This window comes from Triticum urartu, chromosome 6A (genome assembly GCF_056163025.1).
Source record: "Triticum urartu cultivar PI428250 chromosome 6A, HENAU_Tu73, whole genome shotgun sequence".
In the NCBI taxonomy this organism is placed as follows: domain Eukaryota; kingdom Viridiplantae; phylum Streptophyta; class Magnoliopsida; order Poales; family Poaceae; genus Triticum; species Triticum urartu.
In genome coordinates, this window is record NC_141878.1 from 445,132,631 (window position 1) to 445,156,400 (window position 23,770).

At 41.6% G+C, this 23,770-nt stretch overlaps 2 protein-coding genes and 1 pseudogene across 2 annotated transcripts; 2 read left to right on the forward strand and 1 right to left on the reverse strand.

Moving 5' to 3' along the window:
• Positions 1-4,316: 4,316 nt before the first annotated feature.
• Positions 4,317-6,669, reverse strand: LOC147965623 (uncharacterized). The gene is made up of 3 exons (XM_087526866.1): positions 5,942-6,669; positions 4,695-5,849; positions 4,317-4,599 (listed from the first exon to the last, which is right to left on the reverse strand). Exons 1-3 carry the CDS (start codon positions 6,667-6,669, stop codon positions 4,317-4,319), a joined length of 2,166 nt encoding a protein of 721 aa, XP_087382992.1.
• A 4,703-nt stretch (positions 6,670-11,372) lies between these two features.
• Positions 11,373-13,503, forward strand: LOC147965624 (uncharacterized; annotated as a pseudogene).
• Positions 13,504-19,080: 5,577 nt separating this feature from the next.
• On the forward strand, positions 19,081-20,913 carry LOC147965625 (protein FAR1-RELATED SEQUENCE 5-like). The gene is made up of 4 exons (XM_087530534.1): positions 19,081-19,705; positions 20,066-20,094; positions 20,485-20,595; positions 20,716-20,913. The coding sequence occupies exons 1-4, from the start codon at positions 19,081-19,083 to the stop codon at positions 20,911-20,913; spliced, it is 963 nt and encodes a 320-aa protein (XP_087386660.1).
• Positions 20,914-23,770: the final 2,857 nt, after the last annotated feature.

A 23,770-nucleotide genomic window follows, 5' to 3' on the forward strand; every position in this document is an offset into this window, starting at 1 on the left:
GTGGGTTGTACTAGTGGCTAGGCTATATAGGAGCTCTTGAGGCGATTTGTTTCTTGTCCTTTGCTAAAGTCTAAATTTGAAAGAAAAAAAATAGAAGCACTCAGATTAGCAAAATGGCTGAAAGTGGCGCTTACAGCTGCGTTTACATGGAAGTCCAGGGCACCTAACCAGTGCCGCTTCTTCGCATGGCTTGCCATCAAGGACGACGTCCGACAGATTAGCAAGGAAAGGACTACCGCACCAAAGCGGCTGCCCGTTGTGTGACCAGCATGAGGAGACCATGAATCACATCATGATTGGTTGTGTCTTTGTTCAAGAGACCTGGACACAGATTTGCAAGACTATGGGAAAGTCGGAAAGGGCCCCACTATCGCAAGAGACACTACCTGACTGGTGCATCAGGCACGAAGAGAGTGGAGAGCATCGGAAGGCGGTGAGGGCCATGTGCCTCCTCGCCTTGTGGGAAATTTGGAAACACCGCAATGTTATGGTGTTCGACGGAGCTATGCCTTCCACACGACAGGTTTTACATCGACTTGTTGATGAGGGACGAATACTGATTCTGGCAGACCTACTACGCGGTGTAGCTGAGGGGTTCTTCAACAAGGTGGCAACATGGGCGAGTAGTGAGTAGTCTGCATAGGACAATTATTATGATGGAGGTGGCCGTTAGGTCGCTTGTAATTAAACTGTAACCGAGATCGCGGAGGAAGACTTCCCTATCCTCTTTAATATATGATACGCACACTCATGCGTATTTAAGAAAAAAAAGGATGAGCCTTCGCTTTATGAACCGCTAAGGAACAATCAATTTGACAACCAGCTTATTAGTTTGGGCCCACAATCAGATTTTTCTCCTTAGAATCAAGCAGGTTATGCGTCCAATTTGTTTGAGCAAACTCGGTGCAGTTAAATACTTCCTATGTCCCATAATGTAACATGTTTTTGCAAGTAGTTTGAAAAAACGTTTTACATTATGGGACGAAAAGGAGTACTTTTCATGTTTCTGTTTTTTTAAGTTTCTTGTTTATTCTTTTCATCAGCTTCCAAAACATCACGAAGTGTACACAACCCACCTTAATGGCCCAGTTTATTAATAAACATGTTAGGGGGCGAGTGAGGTGTTTTGCCTGCCAAAATTAACACGCTTCGAAGTTTCAGAATAAAATGTAAGCATATATGTATGTGTGTGGCCCCAGATAAAAAATATTGCTTTCAGAAATTTTAGACAAATATTTTAGTGGCAGCGTATATGTATGCTTTTTATGGAAGGGCGTATATGTACGAACTCACTAGTTAAGTAACCCCTTGCAAAAGTCATTCCCTACCTTCTCAGGCGTTGTCAAGTGGTGCACTGCATGTCGAAATCTTACAAACCGTGCGTCCAAATCTTGATCCGTTTCATCATTGAATTTCTCGCGTTGAGATCTTCGAAGTTAAACCCATGTTAATAGGTTTCACAAACTTTTTTCAGTAAAAAGAAAACGAGAAATCAAAAAAATACAAAAAAACAAAAACTGGTAAAACAAAAACAAAAAAGGTAAAAAAAGAATAACATTAAAAAAAACCAGAGTCCGGAAATGAGGTTGCAGTTTTCACGTATTTTTTGCATTTACGAGAAGCACAAACTTATTTTTTCCCTAAAAGCACATTTGTGCTTCTCGTGGGAGAAAATCTGTGCTTCCACACGAAGCGGAAGCATATTTTTTTCCTTTTTGAGAAGCACAACTCTGCTTCTCGTAGAAGCAAATCTATACATCCATAAGAAGCAAATCTATACTTTTTGTGCAATCATAGTTTTTTTTTCCTTTTTGAGAAGCATAGGTGTGCTTTCTCGAAAGCAAATCTTGCTTGTGTGAAAAGCTAATTTGTGCTTTTTTTTCTCTCCAAAACCTAGAAAAACTCAAACGAACAAAAAATCAAAAAGCAAGAAAATCATCAAAAACATGAAAACATGTGCAAAAAGATAAAATTAAAATTCAGAGGGGCGCCAAACATGGGACACATGGCGGCGGCTAGCCGTATCACTTGGCGCACTTGCAGGCCAAGAAAGTGAACCTTGCAGGCAGATCCTATTTGACGCTCGTTAGCTTCAAAATGTAGTGGCTTCGCTAAAGCTCTTCCTCTCGACGCCCCGGTTTGGGCCGGCTCACGTTCGCTTCGTTGTTTCTTATCTTTTCTGTTTCCTTTTTCTGTTTCTGTTTCTATTTCTATTTCTATTTTATTTTACTTTTTACTTTTCTGTTTATTTTTTTCGTGTAATATACATAGTTCATTAAGTGTTACAAAAATGTTCATTAAATATTAAGAAAATATTCACGGTATACTACAAGAAGTTCACCATGCATTATAAAAATGTTTATCGTATATTAGAAATTGCTCCTCGAATAATACAAATGTTAAGTTTGTTTTTGAAATTTGTTCATACTATGTTACACAAATGTATAATGTGTATTAATAATTTGTTCAAAGTATACTACTCCCTCCATCCCAAAATAAGTGACTCAAATTTGTATTAACTTTGTACAAATTTGAGTCACTTATTTTGGGACGGAGGGAGTACAAAATTTTCAGTGAATATTTGAAAAAATTTCAATGTACACATTAATATTTTTCTAATATGTTCATCATATATTAAAAAATTCATCGTATAATACGAAATGTTCATTATGTATTATTAAAATGTTGATTGTATGTTTAGAAGATGTTCAGTGTGTGTTTTGAAATAATGTTCACTATATATAAAAATTTGTTTATACCACAGAAATTTCTAAAAAAAAAGTGAAAAAATAAACGTGAAAAAACATGTTCTTAGAAAAGACTATCATGACTACTACCTCTCTCTCAGTTTACAGGGCGTGCGCGTACTCTTAGGTCATCAATTTGACCAACCTAATACAAGTCATATATTACAAAAAATATACCAATATAAACTTCAGATGTTCTATTTTCAAACGATATAATTTTTGTGTTATATAGTTTATATTAGGATGATAAAATTGACAACCTAGATATACACGTAAAACTTGTAAACTGAAACAGAGGTAGTAGCTTTATTTATCTGTAGATACATCATCTACAAACTTAATGACCAACACATCAGGAGGCTCGTGCATCCAAACCAAAGAAAGCTTATTGCAATAACTATAATTTGCTAGCACATGCAGTGCTTGATTAGACGATCTATAATACTCCTTTCTTTTTTATATACAAGGCCACAAATCCATATTACAGGTACTAAGATAGAAATTAATGGCTACTTAAACCAATATTACAAACTAGTCTTTTCTCCTTGCTTGACGTGTTAATTAATGTGTATTTTTCTCTCAACACACAACAAGACAACTCTCTCACTCCTTGTTGGTTGATTAATATGGTGCATGCAAATCAATTTTTCTCACTCCCGCATGCATGCATGAGGTATTAATGTCTTCGGTTGCTAGTACGATGCAAACCTCATCAATTTTACATCGACTGTGTTAGTGGCCTTGTATAGCTGCAAATTGTAATTTTGATAATGGCTTTGTATACAAAAATGGAGGGAGTAGTGCTTATAGACGTCCTTCCCAATTGACATAGTTGTATCCACACACTCATTGTTGCCGCTGCATCCCACCATTTTCTATGACCGGTACAAAAAATAATCACTTGCAAGGAATTAATGACCAAAAACGGGCCACTACAGTAAACGGACTACTAAAGTGTACATTTAGATTGCTACAGTAACCATATCTTAGTCCAGTACAATAACGCTTGTTGGGCAGGCCCAATGCACCCGACCCTGTGCTTTGCCTCCGTTGTTTGACACCTGCGGGCGTCGAACATGAGCAGGGGCGGAGCCAGGATTTCACCATGGGGGGGCGAGGAACACATTGAAGCACACATGAGACATAACACAAAAATATTTCAAGTCTTGAATATTGTATCGATATCAAACATGTAATAGTATAAGCTTTACAATAAAAAGACTACATTTCTACTAGTTTGAATGCAGATCTACGCCCCCCAGCCGGTCGATCAAACAAATCAATAATCTCATTAACATTGAACTTTGCAGCTATTTCCTTCCCAATGTATACAACCATGTAAGGTCGAAGAAAATCGTCACCCATTTTACTTCGGAGACCTGTCTTGATAATCTTCATTGCTGAAAAAGCTCTCTCCGCAGTTGCAGTTGACACCGGGAGAGTGATGACCAAGCGCAATAATCTATCAACCATTGGATACACAGAGGCTTTACCTGTTTTATGCAATGCAACGGTCAAATCAGCCAGTGATGACGAAGAATTCAGCTCTGGATGGTTGCAAACATCTAACTAATAGTGTGGAAGTTGTGACTCCAGGCGAGCCTGCTCTTGACTAGAAAAATTCGCTGGATAGAATTTGTCCACAAGCATGCAAATCTTTGATATGTCAAACGAGTCATGCCTTGGATCCAAGGATGCACAGAGTGTCATTAGCTCTGTTGTCTGAACGTTAAAACGGTCATTTAGCTCAACCAGTTGTTGATCTATCGCCACATTGAACACATCTGCTTTGTAGTGGTGAAGCACCGTGATGTTATTATGTTTATTCCGAGACTTAGTCACATCAACATACCTGTAAATTACAAATACAGTATATGTGTTAGAGTAAAGCATATGTGATCAATATTATTCTATTATACAGTAGAGGAAAGGGAGTAAGGGACATACTTGCGACTCATATCGGGGATCTCAACTTCATGCTTCACACAAAAGGTCTTAACCTCCTCTATGAGAGGTTCCCATCCTTCCTCTCTTAGATCAGCGAGGAGCACCTTAGTGTTAGAGAGTGTATCTAATGCATTCAAAATGTCCATAGATTTCTTCTGGAGTGTTTGGCACAAGACATCTGTGATTTTCATAATCCTCTCCATGAGGTGCAAAATGAACACAAGATCAAAAGAAACAATTATCCTTAGGGCGCCTCCAGCATCTCCACGGGAATATTGTGTCACCGAACGATCATTCGCTATACTTCGTAGGACTGTAATTGTGGCACCAAACATCTTCCTCAAGCTCCGAATTGACTTGAAGTGCGAACTCCATCTAGTGTCTGCTGGTCTCTGTAAAGAACCTATCTGGTTTGCCCCTTTTCCCGTATCAAGATCCCCCAGCTCAATTTCACGTGCAATTTCGGTGGCTTGATTTGCTAGTAACTCATCATTGCATTTAGGTGAAGTACTAACAACATTTATGACAAAATTGGCATGTTGAAAAAAATTATGCACTTCATGTACCTCTCGTGATGCTGTAACAAGGGCCAATTGAAGCTGATGCGCCATACAATGAATGTAATACGCATAAGGGCACGCCTTCAGAATTAAAGCCTTCAATCCGTTCCACTCCCCTCGCATATTACTGGCCCCGTCATAGGCCTGACCTCTGATATCTTCCACATTTAAATTGTTATCTGCTAGAACAGTGCAAATTGTCTCCTTGAGAGTCAATGCAAGAGTGTCATTCACATGAATGACATCAACAAAACGCTCCTGTATGAACCCTTCAGTGTCAGGAAACCGGAGGACCAACGCCATTTGCTCTTTCTTGGATTCATCGCGAGCTTCGTCAACCATTATACAAAATTTGCTATCACCAATTTCTTCTCTAATTGTTCTTTGCACCTTTCGAGAAAGTATAGCAAGAATTTCCTCTTGAACCTGATGAGATGTGTACTTTGCGTTTCCAGGAGCATTTTCCAAGACAACATCTTTCACCTCCTTGTTATAAGAAGCCAAAAGTTTTACCAGTTCTAGGAAATTACCCCGGTTAATGGATCCCGGAGATTCATCATGCCCTCTAAAAGCACAAGCCTGGAATGTTAACCACCTGCATCATGTCATATAATTGTTTTGTTAGGATACTACAAGATATAATATTTTAATTATTGTAACATAAGATGGAAGAAAAATATTGCTTACCGGATGGAATCAATTGTAACTTTGAGCCTTAGCCTTGCATCTAAAATCGTTTTTGCGGTTGCTTTCCCATACACCTTATCAATATGAGTCATGCTGTTTTTGAAATTATCATAACAACGAACTGAGAAGTTATGGGCTGAACCAGCATCTTTACCCATATGAGTTAAAAAAGCACACTCTTTCCCATTATTCACCTTCTTCCACCTATCAAAGCCCAAAACAGTAAATGTTTCTGAGCCGCACTTCCCAATCAGCTTTCTTGAGAAGAGGAAACAATGGAAGCAATATGCACGCTTTGTGTAAGGTGAAAACTCAAGCCATCCAAAATCCTTGAACCAACTGTACTGGAAACGCCGACGATGTTTTGGTGGATCATCATTATATGGATACTCTCTCATGTATGGCATGTATCGGCCTTCAGAAATATAGAATTGGCGTGCTTCATTTTGCTTATCAAGAGGGAGTTCCCAAATCTGTTTGCGCTTTCCAGGGTCTCGCTCAAATGGTGTGCTTCCGATTCTTTGTTGTTCTAGAACTTCTACTTCTACAGATGCCTCAATATTTTGCTTGGGGGGTGGCATATCAACTGAACTGAGATTGGGGACACTGTTATCAGTGGGTTGCTCTGTGACATCGACCTCCACGGTTGCATTTGCATTTTCAACTGTAGAGTTTGAAGCAATTGGCTTGAAAAAATTACTTATCGGTGGTGTCTTCTTCTTCCTCATGACCTATGCAGTTCTTATATAAGTACAAAGCAGATATGTAATCTGGGATTGATGTGACAAGTGCCAAAATATACTAAGTCACTAACCACTAAGTAGTAAGTACTAACAGTTGATCAATTGATTTATTGAATCAAACTGACGAGTAGTATGAACCTGACAATAATACCTCCTTCTCTGATCACGGGACATGATCAGTTAGGAATTCAGTGTGGGCTTGTGGCGATTCCGTGCGGCTGCCTGTACTGGATTGATGCGCGGTCGGCGGCAGCTTCGCGAATCAGCAATCGACGACGGGCGAAACACGGCGGCGCGACGCCTGGCGGCCGGCATCAATGAAGCCCTAGCGCCAGCGGCTAGCGGCGCGTCGCGGACGAAAGAGTCCAGGTCTCCAGGAAGCTAGTCGCGTGCGTGTCGTTCATCGTTGATCGATTGAGATGTGGATGCTACCAGCGTATACATGCGTAGTATGCAGGCTGCAGCCTCGGGCCTTGGCCCTTCTTGCGTTTTGGGCTTGACATGAGTTTAGCCCATGCACTAATGGCCTGATGGCCGGATAATTATGCCTAAACTATTAGTACTAGTCCCCGCTGGAGTTCGTTGGGGGGGGGGGCGAACCATGGGGGGGGGGTGTCTGGCCCCCGCTCGCCCCCCCACTGCGTCCACCTCTGACATTAGCCATCGCTACGGGCGACATATAGCTCTGGTGGGAAGCAACATCTAGTTTCTTGTTTATAATGCATGTGCATTCACCAAAAATGTTGTTTCTACTTCGGTAATTGGTTATAATGTATGTGCATTCACCTCAAAATGTCCTAATTTTTACATTCCTGGGAGCATCTACAGGCGAAAGACACCAAATCCAACCCCTCCAACGCCCGCAGACGCATTCAGACACATTCAGACACATTCGCGGGCACTGACCGGGCACTCCTCATTTTGGTGCGTCCGTATTCGTGTATCTCAAATCTGGTCCCTCATATCCATGAAACACCTACACGTATGACAATAAACATACGTAGATCAATGAACTAGCACCAAATCTACTTAAATCGGACATAATTTAAGCATAAACGATTAGTGGACAACCAAAATATGTAGTTTTAGTCAGACAGTACGTAAACATACAATAAAAAAACTAGATTAAACGGGGGAGGGCGGAGGAAAGCACCATTTCCTGGCCCCCTTCCCTTATGGAGGGAGCACCGCAGGACACGATGAGCGCATTGTTGGGATAGACCAGTGCACGCACAATTGCCCCGCGCCTCGCTGACGCGTCGCCCACAGCCGCTCGCGCCATACGACCCGCGCCTCCGAATCAGGCTTCCTCAACCGGTCCAGCACCAGCGAGGGCACAAGCACCCAACGGTGCCCGTGGACGCCCTTCGGAGGTAGATTGGATGTGGTGGCGGGGGGACGGCGTAGCTGGAGTGGGGCGGAGTGGGCGGCGCTCCCACCAGCGCTGGGCACCGGACGGGAGGGTCCAGCAACATTGCTCGCACTACGACGCTGGGCAAAAGGGGACGACATGTCGCTCTCTGAGTTGTCGCCCTGATCTAGACTCGAGCGGCGCGAAGCGATGCGGAGAGCGACCTCATAGACGTTGCTCTCATCGCCGCTCGAGCCGGAGCTGCTGTAGTCATCCGCCATGGATTAGAAACGGAGAGGAAACGATGGATTGGGAAGAGGGGTGGACAGAGAGAGTGGAATGGACTGAGCAGATTGTGGTCTAGGGTTTCACCGGAGGGGATATTTGTGAGGTCGTGGTGGGCCGAGCTGACGTGGCGGGGGCGCCCGGGCCGCCCCATATCCACCCTACATTATGGCTGGATATGACGGGTGCCGGACAGCCCGGGCTTTTGAGGCCGGGTTGAGGCCTCCGAGTGGGGTCGATTTTTTGACCGGTCAGTGACCGGGCGTTTGAGGCGGTTTTGAGGTGCCCGGTTGTAGATGTTGTAAACTAAAAGTTGTTAAGCAGCCCAAAATAGGAGATAATAAAGACCACCTAAAGCTGAGGCATGTTAACTGAATGTCACATAATGAACCCATGTATATCCTGATATTGTTAAAGATCTTTGGTTTCCAAATCAAAAAGCTTGGAATGCTAATTTGATGTACTCTTTCTTCACTCCTGAGATAGCTAATAATATTCTTCAGACTCCTATAGTTGTAGCTGTTGGGCAAGATGATTTAATTTGGAAACTAACACCTACAGGAAATTTCTCCTCCAAAAGTGCATATAAGCATTGCTTCAACAACCTTCACCTATACCGGGTAGGCAACGACCAAAAGAGGTTCATCCACAAACAATTGCTCTTCTAAACCAAGTTTGGAAAGACAAACTCATGGTGCCACGGATTCAGACATTTGCTTGGAGGCTTGTTAGGAAAGCGCTTCCTACGGGTAAGAGAGCAAGTAAATTCTCTAAACACATAAATGAAAATTGCTCACCATGCTTTTCCTTTGCCCTTTCTCTAAAACAGCCTGGTTTTGCTCACCATGGTTTATTAAAATAGAAATTCTTACTATACCTAATCATTCTATTCCTGACATGATCCAAACTTTGCTTAACTTAGGTCATCCAGATATTAATCTTTCTAACTTATATACTTTTCTGTGGTGCCTTTGGAAGTCTCGAAAGGTGCCTTTGGAAGTCTCGAAAGGTGCCTTTGGAAGTCTCGAAACGATGTTCTCTTTGCTACAAAATACTGCAGACCCTTTCAGGTGTATGCAATAGCAAATGCAATCATACAAAGAACCATATTAGGAGAGAACCCCGGTGAAGATCATGGTGCGCATTGCTTACAGGACCAACTGGTGCAACCAGTGATAAAAAATCCGGACTCTTTTACAGGCAACACAATCTTCTGTGACGCTGGATGGAAAATACGACCAGCCAACACTTCTAATCAGGCAAGAATTGGAGTCTTTATCCAGGTCCAAAATGACGATCGCATACAGCAAATTCACATTGCCACAATGTCCCCTCCTGCTTCTTCTCCTCTTCAAGCCGAGACTTTTGGTCTTATGCTTGCAACCAAGCTGGCTGGCATACATACTCAATATTCAGGATCCTCCCTTCTTCACAGATTGCTCAGTGTTAGCTTTGACAGCAAAAACGACGAACATTCTCTCTGCTCCCGGTCCTTGGGACAACAGGCCGCTACTTGCTCAAATACAAAATAGTCCTTCTTTCCAGCATAAAAAGTTGCTCACATCTACAGGGAGAACAACGTCAAGGCCCATCATCTTGCACGCCTACCTTTGAAAGTCCAAAATAGACCTGTATTATTTCATTGCTTATATTTTGATGCAGGTCTTTGTTCAGTCAGGGAAACCTTTCTGTATCCAGCGTGTTTCCTTTCATGCTTGTCTCAGTAAAATGCTCCTAACTTAATAAAATATGTTTGTTAAAAAAAAAGAACCCATGTCACCTGGAGCCCCGCAAGGAGACCTCATGTTCAGAAGTGGAGGCAGTGGTGGTGGGGGGGGGGGGGCGAGCGGGGGCCAGACACCCCCCCGGTTTGGCCCCCCCCAACGAACTCCAGGCGGGGACTAGTACTAATAGTTTAGGCATAATTATCCGGCCATCAGGCCATTAGTGCATGGGCTAAACTCATGTCAAGCCCAAAACGCAAGAAGGGCCAAGGCCCGAGGCTGCAGCCTGCATACTACGCATGTATACGCTGGTAGCATCCACATCTCAATCGATCAACGATGAACGACACGCACGCGACTAGCTTCCTGGAGACCTGGACTCTTTCGTCCGCGACGCGCCGCTAGCCGCTGGCGCTAGGGCTTCATTGACGCCGGCCGCCAGGCGTCGCGCCGCCGTGTTTCGCCCGTCGTCGATTGCTGATTCGCGAAGCTGCCGCCGACCGCGCATCAATCCAGTACAGGCAGCCGCACAGAATCGCCACAAGCCCACACTGAATTCCTAACTGGTCCTGTCCCGTGATCAGAGAAGGAGGTATTATTGTCAGGTTCATACTACTCGTCAGTTTGATTCAATAAATCAATTGATCAACTGTTAGTACTTACTACTTAGTGGTTAGTGACTTAGTATATTTTGGCACTTGTCACATCAATCCCAGATTACATATCTGCTTTGTACTTATATAAGAACTGCATAGGTCATGAGGAAGAAGAAGACATCACCGATAAGTAATTTTTTCAAGCCAATTGCTTCAAACTCTACAGTTGAAAATGCAAATGCAACCGTGGAGGTCGATGTCACAGAGCAACCCACTGATAACAGTGTCCCCAATCTCAGTTCAGTTGATATGCCACCCCCCAAGCAAAATATTGAGGCATCTGTAGAAGTAGAAGTTCTAGAACAACAAAGAATCGGAAGCACACCATTTGAGCGAGACCCTGGAAAGCGCAAACAGATTTGGGAACTCCCTCTTGATAAGCAAAATGAAGCACGCCAATTCTATATTTCTGAAGGCCGATACATGCCATACATGAGAGAGTATCCATATAATGATGATCCACCAAAACATCGTCGACGTTTCCAGTACAGTTGGTTCAAGGATTTTGGATGGCTTGAGTTTTCACCTTACACAAAGCGTGCATATTGCTTCCATTGTTTCCTCTTCTCAAGAAAGCCGATTGGGAAGTGCGGCTCAGAAACATTTACTATTTTGGGCTTTGATAGGTGGAAGAAGGTGAATAATGGGAAAGAGTGTGCTTTTTTAACTCATATGGGTAAAGATGCTGGTTCAGCCCATAACTTCTCAGTTCGTTGTTATGATAATTTCAAAAACAGCATGACTCATATTGATAAGGTGTATGGGAAAGCAACCGCAAAAACGATTTTAGATGCAAGGCTAAGGCTCAAAGTTACAATTGATTCCATCCGGTAAGCAATATTTTTCTTCCATCTTATGTTACAATAATTAAAATATTATATCTTGTAGTATCCTAACAAAACAATTATATGACATGATGCAGGTGGTTAACATTCCAGGCTTGTGCTTTTAGAGGGCATGATGAATCTCCGGGATCCATTAACCGGGGTAATTTCCTAGAACTGGTAAAACTTTTGGCTTCTTATAACAAGGAGGTGAAAGATGTTGTCTTGGAAAATGCTCCTGGAAACGCAAAGTACACATCTCATCAGGTTCAAGAGGAAATTCTTGCTATACTTTCTCGAAAGGTGCAAAGAACAATTAGAGAAGAAATTGGTGATAGCAAATTTTGTATAATGGTTGACGAAGCTCGCGATGAATCCAAGAAAGAGCAAATGGCGTTGGTCCTCCGGTTTCCTGACACTGAAGGGTTCATACAGGAGCGTTTTGTTGATGTCATTCATGTGAATGACACTCTTGCATTGACTCTCAAGGAGACAATTTGCACTGTTCTAGCAGATAACAATTTAAATGTGGAAGATATCAGAGGTCAGGCCTATGACGGGGCCAGTAATATGCGAGGGGAGTGGAACGGATTGAAGGCTTTAATTCTGAAGGCGTGCCCTTATGCATATTACATTCATTGTATGGCGCATCAGCTTCAATTGGCCCTTGTTGCAGCATCACGAGAGGTACATGAAGTGCATAATTTTTTTCAACATGCCAATTTTGTCATAAATGTTGTTAGTACTTCACCTAAATGCAATGATGAGTTACTAGCAAATCAAGCCACCGAAATTGCACGTGAAATTGAGCTGGGGGATCTTGATACGGGAAAAGGGGCAAACCAGATAGGTTCTTTACAGAGACCAGCAGACACTAGATGGAGTTCGCACTTCAAGTCAATTCGGAGCTTGAGGAAGATGTTTGGTGCCACAATTACAGTCCTACGAAGTATAGCGAATGATCGTTCGGTGACACAATATTCCCGTGGAGATGCTGGAGGCGCCCTAAGGATAATTGTTTCTTTTGATCTTGTGTTCATTTTGCACCTCATGGAGAGGATTATGAAAATCACAGATGTCTTGTGCCAAACACTCCAGAAGAAATCTATGGACATTTTGAATGCATTAGATACACTCTCTAACACTAAGGTGCTCCTCGCTGATCTAAGAGAGGAAGGATGGGAACCTCTCATAGAGGAGGTTAAGACCTTTTGTGTGAAGCATGAAGTTGAGATCCCCGATATGAGTCGCAAGTATGTCCCTTACTCCCTTTCATCTACTGTATAATAGAATAATATTGATCACATATGCTTTACTCTAACACATATACTGTATTTGTAATTTACAGGTATGTTGATGTGACTAAGTCTCGGAATAAACATAATAACATCACGGTGCTTCACCACTACAAAGCAGATGTGTTCAATGTGGCGATAGATCAACAACTGGTTGAGCTAAATGACCGTTTTAGCGTTCAGACAACAGAGCTAATGACACTCTGTGCATCCTTGGATCCAAGGCATGACTCGTTTGACATATCAAAGATTTGCATGCTTGTGGACAAATTCTATCCAGCGGATTTTTCTAGTCAAGAGCAGGCTCGCCTGGAGTCACAACTTCCACACTATTAGTTAGATGTTTGCAACCATCCAGAGCTGAATTCTTCGTCATCACTGGCTGATTTGATCGTTGCATTGCATAAAACAGGTAAAGCCTCTGTGTATCCAATGGTTGATAGATTATTGCGCTTGGTCATCACTCTCCCGGTGTCAACTGCAACTGCGGAGAGAGCTTTTTCAGCAATGAAGATTATCAAGACACGTCTCCGAAGTAAAATGGGTGACGATTTTCTTCGACCTTACATGGTTGTATACATTGGGAAGGAAATAGCTGCAAAGTTCAATGTTAATGAGATTATTGATTTGTTTGATCGACCGGCTGGGGGGCGTAGATCTGCATTCAAACTAGTAGAAATGTAGTCTTTTTATTGTAAAGCTTATACTATTACATGTTTGATATCGATACAATATTCAAGACTTGAAATATTTTTGTGTTATGTCTCATGTGTGCTTCAATGTGTTCCTCGCCCCCCATGGTGAAATCCTGGCTCCGCCCCTGGCTAATGTCTATCGCCTCTAGCGCCAGACCCACTCGCTGCTTATGGTCTGGCCCAGAAAGGAACACGTTGAGGAGCGATTTTGGGGAGTAACTAGTTAACGAGCGCTTCTTCGGGAGCTTCGCAACGATCAGCGCCATTTGGCGCGCTCTTAGCCATTTGCCACGTGTCGTGCTCTAGACGCTCCCTTCGGATTTTGTTTTTTTATTTTTCCGCACGCGTTTTCGGCTTTTTAAACGCCTTTTTCCGGGTTTTTTCGACGTTTTGGTTTTCTCCGGTCTTTCTTAGCTTTTCGATAAAAAAAATTCGAAATTTTTTTTAAGCGAAAAAATGCGTTTTCTTTTTTTTCTTTCGTGAAAGTCACGGTTTTTCTTCCGCGAGAGGCACGGTTGTGCTTTAGCGAGAGTCACGGCCGTGCCTCTCGGAAACAAAAAAAACACGTTTTCTGTTTTTTTTTCTTTCGCGAGAGTCACGGTTTTGCTTTCCCGAGAGGCACGGTTGTGCTTTCACGAGAGTCACTGCTGTGCCTCTCGGAAAGGAAAAAACAAAACGCGTTTTCTATTTTTTTTCGTCCGTGAGAGTCACGGTTTTGCTTCCGCGAGAGGCACGGTTGTGCTTACGCGAAAGTCACGGCCGTGCCTCTCGGAAAGGGAAAAACAAAACGCGTTTTCTGTTTTTTTTGTTCGTAAGAGTCACGGTTTTGCTTCCGCGAGAGGCACGGTTGTGCTTATGCGAAAGTCATGGCCGTGCCTCTCGGAAAGGGGAAAAATACGCGTTTTCTATTTTTTTTTTCTTTCGCGAGAGGCACGGTTGTGCTTTCGCGAGAGTCACGGCCGTGCCTCTTGGAAAAGGGAAAAAACGTGTTTTCTGTTTTTTTTCCTTACACGAGAGTCACGGTTTTGCTTCAACGAGAGGCACGGTTGTGATTTTGCGAGAGGCACGAGCGTGCCTCTTTTGGAAAGGGAAAAAAACCGTGCTCCCGGTTTGGTTTTTTCGCCTGGTTTTTTCATTCGGTTTTTTTCGTGAAAAAAGGTTTGTCAAAACCTATCAACATGGGATCTAGTTTTGAAGATCTCGACGTGAGGAATCCAATGGTGAAAACGGTTCGAGATTTAGACGCACGGTTTAAGAGATAAAACGTTTTGAATAAACTGATCTACGAAAAAAGGGAAAACTCCCAGGTTGCGACAAGTGGCGCGCTGCATGTGGGCCACTTGTCGCGACCTGGGAAAGTGGAGTGTTCTTTACAACGAGTACTCCTTAATTAGTGATTTCGGCGATTTTGCATCGGGTTTTTCTGCGGTCTTCCTCCATTTCTTCTATTTTCGTTTTTTCTTTGATTTTCTTTGTTTATTTCTCAGTTTTATTCGGTTTTATTTATTTATTTTATTGGTTTTCAATTTTCTTCTTCTTATTTTTTCATTTTCTAATCCATTTCTATATTTTTCATATGGATTGTACATTTTTCATACACAACAGGAACATTTTTTACACATTTAACCAAATACATGATTAATATTTTTTGAACATTTTTCTGAATATGTGTTAAACATATTTTCATATACACGTTGGAATATGTTTGTGTACTATGCAATTTTTTTCATCGAATAACTTTTTTCTAAAGATGTCGCAAACATTTGTTTGATATGCGTGAACATGTTCCTAAATGTAGCGTACATTTATTTGAATGGTACATTTTTTAATTACACGAACATCATTTTTACATTGTATGACATTTTCTTTTCAAATGTCACATACATATTTTTGAAATTAGTGAATATTTTTGAAATGTTCATAGATTTTTTTAATGGTAAAATCATTTCCTAAAATTTGAGCCAACATTTTTTCACTGCTCTTACATTTTTGTCAGGTGAACCAAGTATCCTAGTAAGTTAGATCTCCTCGGGGAATATCCAACCTCCGACGAGGCCTCCCCTCTAAAGATAATCTCAATAACATAAGCAGGAGTAGCGTGTTATCTCCTCCCGGAGGGCCCGAACCTGGGTAAAATCTCTCGCCTCCACGTTAGTTTCATGAAGGATCTAATGATATTGATTTTTTATTGCAAATGTTGATATTTCTTTCTATAAAGTTGGTCAAACCTTTTGAAGTTTGATTTTAGGCAAATCTTACATGCGGAGTAAAAAGACTGGGGGTACTAGAGAAGAGAGCCATGCACATGAGCTTGCCCTTTATTTATTACTTGTGGGCTCCATGTTATAAACGGTTATAACCTCCTTACACTATAGAATTTTCAGCTAACATAGAGGTAAGTTCATGGGGCCAATCCTATGTCTTGCACAAAAAGGCAGGTTGCAATCGCCTTATTATTAATTCGGATAATATGGAAGTCAATGGAGAATGGAGGACCACCTGCCGTGACAAAACCACGACAGGAGCGGCGGCGACAGTTTTTTGATGATTGCTATTCTTGGCCTTTTGATTTTTCTTTTACTAGTTTTAAACATTGTAACAGTGAAACTAATAAAGTTGCCCATAAACTTGCTAGGTTAGCAAAAATTGCAGCTATAAGGGATTGGTTTGAGGAGCCCTTGGATGAGATTGTATCTCTTATTGATGATGTAACCATTATTTACAATTAATAAAATTTTATTATTGTTCAAAAAAAAGTGTGCAGGCCAATCTTAGAGACGGGTTTGCCTCCACACACTATTGATGCTCCCAGACAACAACTTTTGCTTCAACCGCAAAAGTGTTTGCCCATAAACTTGCTAGGTTAGCAAAAGTTGCAGCTATAAGGGATTGGTTTGAGGAGCCCTTGGATGAGATTGTATCTCTTCTTATTGACGATGTAACCGTTATTTACAATTAATAATTTTTGTTATTATTCAAAAAGAAGTGCGCGGGCCAATCTTAGAGACGGGTTTGCCTCCACACACTATTGATACTCCTAGACAACAAGTTTTGCTTGAACCGCAGAAGGGTCTAGTTTTTTTAAGAGAAAAATTAAAGGGCATATGGTTCTTCTTTTACCGTTTGAGAATTGAGAGTAGCACCTTATAAAAGGATCGAAATTTGTAATTTCCTAACGTTCTCAATTTTACATTAGATCCGAACGACCTGGAAACACTCGGATCACGATCTCGTGGTCCTTCGCGCATGCAGGCGCCTGCAATTTGCGCTGACCAGCTGCGGGATGGGATCGCTGTCTCGTGGCTGTGTGCGACAAAAAATAAATTGAATGCAATTCCTAGGATTCAAAACCTGGCTGATGGGAAGCAGCATGCCCCTGCTAACCAACGCCCTTACGTGACTTCTTATCTCCAAACGTATGAACATACTTATTTGGACTGTGATATATACCAAACGTTCGTACCTATAGTAAAGGTCCGAACGATCCCACCTTCACGAGGCCGAGTGCGCGTAGCGCGCGAGGCCGAGCCGTCGAGCGCACGAGGCTGAGTGCGTGTAGCGCGCGAGGCCGAGCTGTCGAGCGGAGGCAATCGCGAGGCCCATCTCAACGCCCCTCGCGTGACCCTGGCCCACAACCATCACAGACCCTCCTCCCCCTAAAAACCCAACTTTCTTATCTCCACAGCAAGAAAACGCAACAAACACTCTCCATCGACCCTCCTCTTTTATTCCTCTTTCCCTGGCGACGAACTCAACCATTCATCTCCGTCCCCTACCCCCCCTCCAATTGCTTCACAAAACATGCAATACACTTGAGAAAACTGAAGTTACCACCGGATCTCGGCTTGATCTACCACCGGGTAGACAAGAACTCACCAAGCGTCCAGAATCCAGCAAAATCTTCGCAAAATCATGCAGAAACGCTTGGGGGGCTCAAGTTACCACCCGATCTCGACTTGATCTACCACCAGGGACACCAGAACTTACCAGGCGTCCAGAATCCAGCAAGAATCCAGATGGATCAGGTACATCTAAGCACTCCCTACTGTATCTGAATTCCATTTCAGTTCAACCCAAAAAAGCCCCATGAAAAAAGGAAGAAAAAAGTGGCATTTTTTCCTAATTTATGGTACTATGTGCATAGAAGCTATCATGACAGAATAATGAGTTATCAGGGCATATGCAAAGGTTTTTCTTGAAAAAAGACAACTCCTTTTCAACTTATTGCACAAAAACAGTGAAATTAGGCTAAAAAAATACTTGTTGTATGTAAAATAGGAAGTCACAACACCATAACAGAATCCACTCTTGTTACAATTAGGCTATAATTATTGTGTAGAGAAAGCTACCACATTTTTTCATACAAAAGTTATCATCAGGATTGTCATCTGTTACCATGACATCATGGTGCTTCTATGCAAAAAGTTACCATCAAAAAAAACTTGAACTAATTTTTGAAGCAGGGAATGGTGTGCCGAGTAGAGTAGAGTCCCGAATGAGTAACAAATTGTTACCTGCAGAAAAAAATGATAATATCCATGCCAACTCAAAAAGAATCACAAAAAAAGTACAAAAAGATAGGATGCACCATGTGCAAAAATATGATTTATGTATGTAAATAGTAGTGTTATTTTTAGTTGTCTCACATATGCTATTAACATGTGTAAGCAGGTGCTTCAATAACATGTCGAAAAACCATGGATATAACACAAATGCCACAGATAGTGCTGGACGAGAGAAACAACATGATGATGATGCACGTACGATTAGCTTTGGTTCAGGTAAGTGGCAATTCACTTACAAAAGTGTCACACTATATGTTTATGCTGGAAGCAGAATGTTATCATCACAGCATACTACAACTTACCACACTTGTTCAATACAAGTTACCACTAAACAATGATAAATCATGATATGACAAAAGCATTTCATGTGAAAAACATGCAGGTGCTCCACCTACATCTAACCAGAGGATCCATGAGCCAAGCAAGGAAGCAAGTTCTAGCATTGGGGAAGAAGAAAGGTTCTTTGATGTGTCGGTCAGCGAGCCAGCAAGTCCAGAAACAGGAGCGCTCAACGCTGATCAAGGAGGAGTTAACACTGAGGCATACTCCACACTAAGGGTCCTGATACAATAATGAAGTTTGAAAGTTTTGAGGAGGCTGTTGATCACTACGAGCTATATGCACTCAGAAATGGATTTGGGACAAGGATAGAGTACACAAGAACACTGAAGGACAACACAGTGAGCAGAGCACTCCTGGTATGTGGGAAAGGCGGCAAGCCAAAGAAGAAGAAGGAGGAGGTGCAGGATGTACTGAACCTAAAAGGCATCGTGAAGAAGAGAAAAAGGCGTAAGGTTAAGAGGACTCAGTGACCAGCCCGCCTTTACCTTACGCACAAGGATGCGTGGTGGAGAGTCGAACGCTTTGATGACAACCACAACCATCCACTGATAAGAAAGCCATCTCTGACAAAATTTCTAGCCTCACATAGGAACATTCCCAAAGACGAGCAAGATTTCTTACGGATTCTACATGAATGCAACATAGACACCACAAGGCAAATGCAACTAATTTCATGGTTCTATGGTGATGCTGAGAATGTACCATACACAACACATGACCTTGCAAATCAGCGAGCCAAATTTCGCAAGGAGTACCGTAATGCAGACGTGGGGAGCACAATTTCATACTTTGAGGAGCTCAGGGCAAAGGATCCAGATTTCTATTGGAGAATGAAATTTGATGATGAAGACAGGGTGGAAAACGTGTTCTGGATAGATGGTGCATCACGTAGGGCATACGCAAAATACAACGACATTGTGTCATTCGACACAACGTACATGACTAATATGTACAAGATGTCGTGTGCCCCCTTCATTGGCATTAACAACCATGGGGAATCAATCCAATTCGGTCGTGGTTTCGTTCGAAATGAACTGACTGACAATGTTGTGTGGTTGTTTAACACATTTTTGCATGCCATGGGTGGGGTTGTACCAAAGAACATAATCACATATCAGGACTTTGCCATGAGGAATGCTATTGACGAGGTGTTCATCGGGATAGTACACAGAAATTGCAGATGGCACATTATGAAGAAAGCACATGAGAAGCTTGGGAGGTTAATGGCCGATGATGAACCACTGAACAAAGCATTCAAAGATTGTGTTGACAACAGCTTGAATGGTATTGTATTTTCACACAACACACTCCACTCATATTGCCGTAAATTACATAAATGTGCCGCGATATCCAATGTTACCATGCTGAATTATAATAAATTATGACCAACATTACACATTTTTCCCACATTGATAAAAATAAGGTTTCATGTGAAAACCTGGACTGTTGTGAAAGAGTTACCAGTACACATGTTCTTAAGTAACCGTGACCACTTTAGCATGTTTGCCATGTAGTTATAGTTCCCAAAATCTGCATCGACTACGGCCACCTAGTGTTGCATGAAGGAAGTTATCATGATAAGTGCATCAAAAGTTATCATGATATGTGTAGTTAACTTACCATCTTTTTCACTTTTGCATGTAGTGGAAGAGTTATATGAGATTGAGTCACATGTAACTATGTAGTTGAGTTGTGTTAAATATATCATAACTATGTGCATTGGGGGAGTTCCCCATTTTGCATGAACCAGAACCACATACTGTCCCCTGAAGCAAGTTATCATGTTAAGTGTATTAGAATTACCATGAGGTGTGCACTGAAATTACCACATACTGTCCCCTGAAGCAAGTTATCATGTTAAGTGTATTATAATTACCATGAGGTGTGCACTGAAATTACCATCTACTTGGTTTTTGAACGCAGTTGAGGAGTTTGAGGAAAAATGGTGGAAGATGCTAGACGATCATGGGCAAACGGACAACGAGCATTTCCACTGGCTGTGGGAAAACACGGAATGTTGGGTCCCAGTGTACTACATGCACGACTTCTTCCCATTCTTGTAGACAACGGCAAGGAGCGAGGGATTCAACGCTGTGTTGAAGAAGTACGTCAACCCAAATAACTTGCTAGTGGAATTTGCAAAACAGTACACTGCAATACAGGAGAAGGTGATGGTGAGCGTGTCAAAAGAGCACCTGGAAACAATGTACAAAGAGGTGGAAACATACTCCTTCAACCCACTCGAGTTATAGGTGCAGGGCTTCTACACGCATAATCTTTTCACCAAATTCCAGATGGAGATGAAGGTGAAAACTGGCTACAGATGTGACACGTTGCAAGATGGGTCATTCAAGGTTGGCTCAGTCAGAGGAATCATACCAAAATATGGGGATAGGGACTACCATGTGCAAGCAAACAAGGATGAAGGGATATGTTCATGCACTTGCTGCAAGTTTGAGCGAGATGGTATACTCTGCGCACATGTGTTATGAGTGATGGACCAAATCGGGGTGTACGAGATACCTGAGAAGTATATTCTAAAGAGGTGGACTTGGGATCAAGAGGAAGATCTAATCAAACCTGATTTTGAACAACCAACAGTTAGTAAGAGCATTCCAGAGGAGGGAAAGAGCGTCATGCGATATACATCAATGCTAAGGGACTTCAAGGCAACAACCAAGGATGCTTGCCTCACAGATGATGGGGCTAGGGTGGCCAAGAAGCACCTATATGCTTTCAAGGAAGAAATGGATGCGCTAACAAAAAGCCAACGTAAGAAGGCCAGAAAGGACAAGGAAGAAGCTAGAGGATCGTTCCAATCACAACAAGATCCATGTTCTATTCCAGTGGTCGCAACAAGTGAAGCTGTCCATGCCAAACATCAAACAAGCATACCTAACATGGACAAACCAAACACGGGACAAACAAGCATCCCTGTGACAATACAAGCTAGCGCCAACATGCCTGCCGCTGCATCCCATTCCTCGAACACAAAATCGATACTAGACCCTCCGAAGACTGTCACGAAAGGACGGACGAAAATAAAGAAGCATCAGCATCCCTTTGACATTGCAAAACCAGCAAAACAAAGAAAGTGAAGTGTCTGCGGCAGCGTGCACCACGACAAGCGCAGGTGCACATCACCTCTAGTAAGATGAATGAAAGAGAAAACAAGATCGTCGCTACAAATGAATGGATAAGAAACTTATCTTCATTTGTTTTGATGATTGTTATCAGTGCAAAAAAAATGTAATCCGAATTATAGCACCTATATTTATGTAAGTTATCAGCACATTTGTGGGCTGAAGTTTTAAGTATTTTGTGGTGAAAGTTATCGTAAGCACATTGGGTAAGTTATTTGTGGGCTATCCTCAGTTTCCTATATGTTTTACATGTGTCATTTCACTACAATGAGTTTTCAACACTATCTACAAGCATCCCTGTGATAAAGTTTTCCTATATGTTTTTGGAAAACTATCAGCTTGTATTCATACTAGTTATCAACAACACAAAAATGCAATTTACCGGATAAATTGTGATCACATTATTTCATGACCAAAAAAGAATGAGAGAACCAACTAGTTATTAGACTATTTATATAAGAAAAGGAATAGCAGCCACGTAAGGTATATGTTACCATCTGGTACCGAATTTCTTCTATGTGTGATGACAAGACACTAAAAACAACCAGTGTGCCAACAAAGAAAATGCTAAACTACTTCTTTCGAGTAGTTAACATCAATTTATGACCAGCACTGAAAAGTGCTCTCACAAACGAAAAAAAGAAGAAGATGATGACAGTTGATACCTCACGAACTATTGCCAAACAAATGATAGCGCCACTCTTTGCATCTGTTTTGAGTGTGATTTAGCCACCTCGATGTCAAAAAAAATTCTGAGTGCAGGTACTTGCTCTTGGGTGAAGGCAGGAATAATTTTCCCATTCCACAGCTCCAAAGACATGAAAGTGAAGTAGCCACAATCAATGTTGAAAACAGTGTGTGTGTGAGTACATAAAACATGATATCGAACAAATGGGGCTACATCTAAATTAGGGAACACAGATAAACAACTAACCCATTTTCTTGTTTAGAAACATCAATATACACGAGTTCATAATCTTGAATTTGCTTGTGCGAGTCCTTGTATGAAATCAACCAAGCCTTCTTTATAGCATTCATATACCTTGTTGCGTGCTCAATTAAAGATGGACTATCTTCTTCACGCAACTAATCCAGCACCTCAAATCGTTTCGCCTTAAGATTTAGCGACAGTACATACCAATGACCGTCATCTGGTCCCCATCCCAACTTTTGCAGAGCAGGGAATAGAAGCTACAATAATCATAGCATTAACAAAAAAAGAGGAAGCCATATTTAAATACAGGGAACACAAGAAAAAGTTATCATGGCAGAAGAAACAAAGTTACCAGAAACTGAGTGCTAAAGTTACCATGCAAAACAAATCTAAGTTGTCATACCATGGAAACTTAATTAAAAACAAGAATATGGATGCTGACGCTAACATTAAAACACAAAAAACAGGCATTGGATGCTCAATTTACCAGCAAAAGTAAATGAATTATCATACCAGACTATGTATAATGAAGTTATCATGAAAAAAAGGCACTGCAAAAAATAAAAAAAAGTGTAAACAATGGATATTAAAAGTGTAGAGTGGCAAGAAAACTCAGAAAAGTACCTCATTTTGATGGCTTAGAATGTAGTGTTGGTCCCGCCGGAAATGATGAAGTACACATTTATAGTTGAAGTCTCCAACAAACAGATAAGCAGACAACAGCCAAGGGAAGATAATCTTGTTTGGCATTTCCAAATATTGAAGAACACGAACATGCAACTCAGCAATACTGGTTGAAACTTGCCCCGTTTCTCTCACACAATTAGCAAGCTCGCCGAGTGTGACCCACCTCCCATCAATGTTGATTACCTTGACACTGCAATACCAAGGGGGAAGCGTCTAAAAACAAATGGAATGGCAAAAAAATGCATGAAAAACTAAGAAATGGTCGTTTATTACTCCTTAATCTTGAAGTTTGAATCAGTTGTGTGCTTGATAACTTCAGCGTAAACAGCCTCTTCATCTTCGCTGGGGATAGTTACTAGTACAATCCAATGGATGTTACCAGCAAAAAGTAATGAGTGAATTATCAACACAACAAAAAAAAGAGTGTTGTGAAAAAACCATATTGGGTAAGATAAATATGTGGTTAGAGTCAAATTTATCATACCAAAACAATAACATTTATCAGGACGTCATTCTTTCATGCAAAAACAAGATGAATTATCAACACAACAAAAGGACTGTTGTGAAAACCTTATTGGGTAAGAT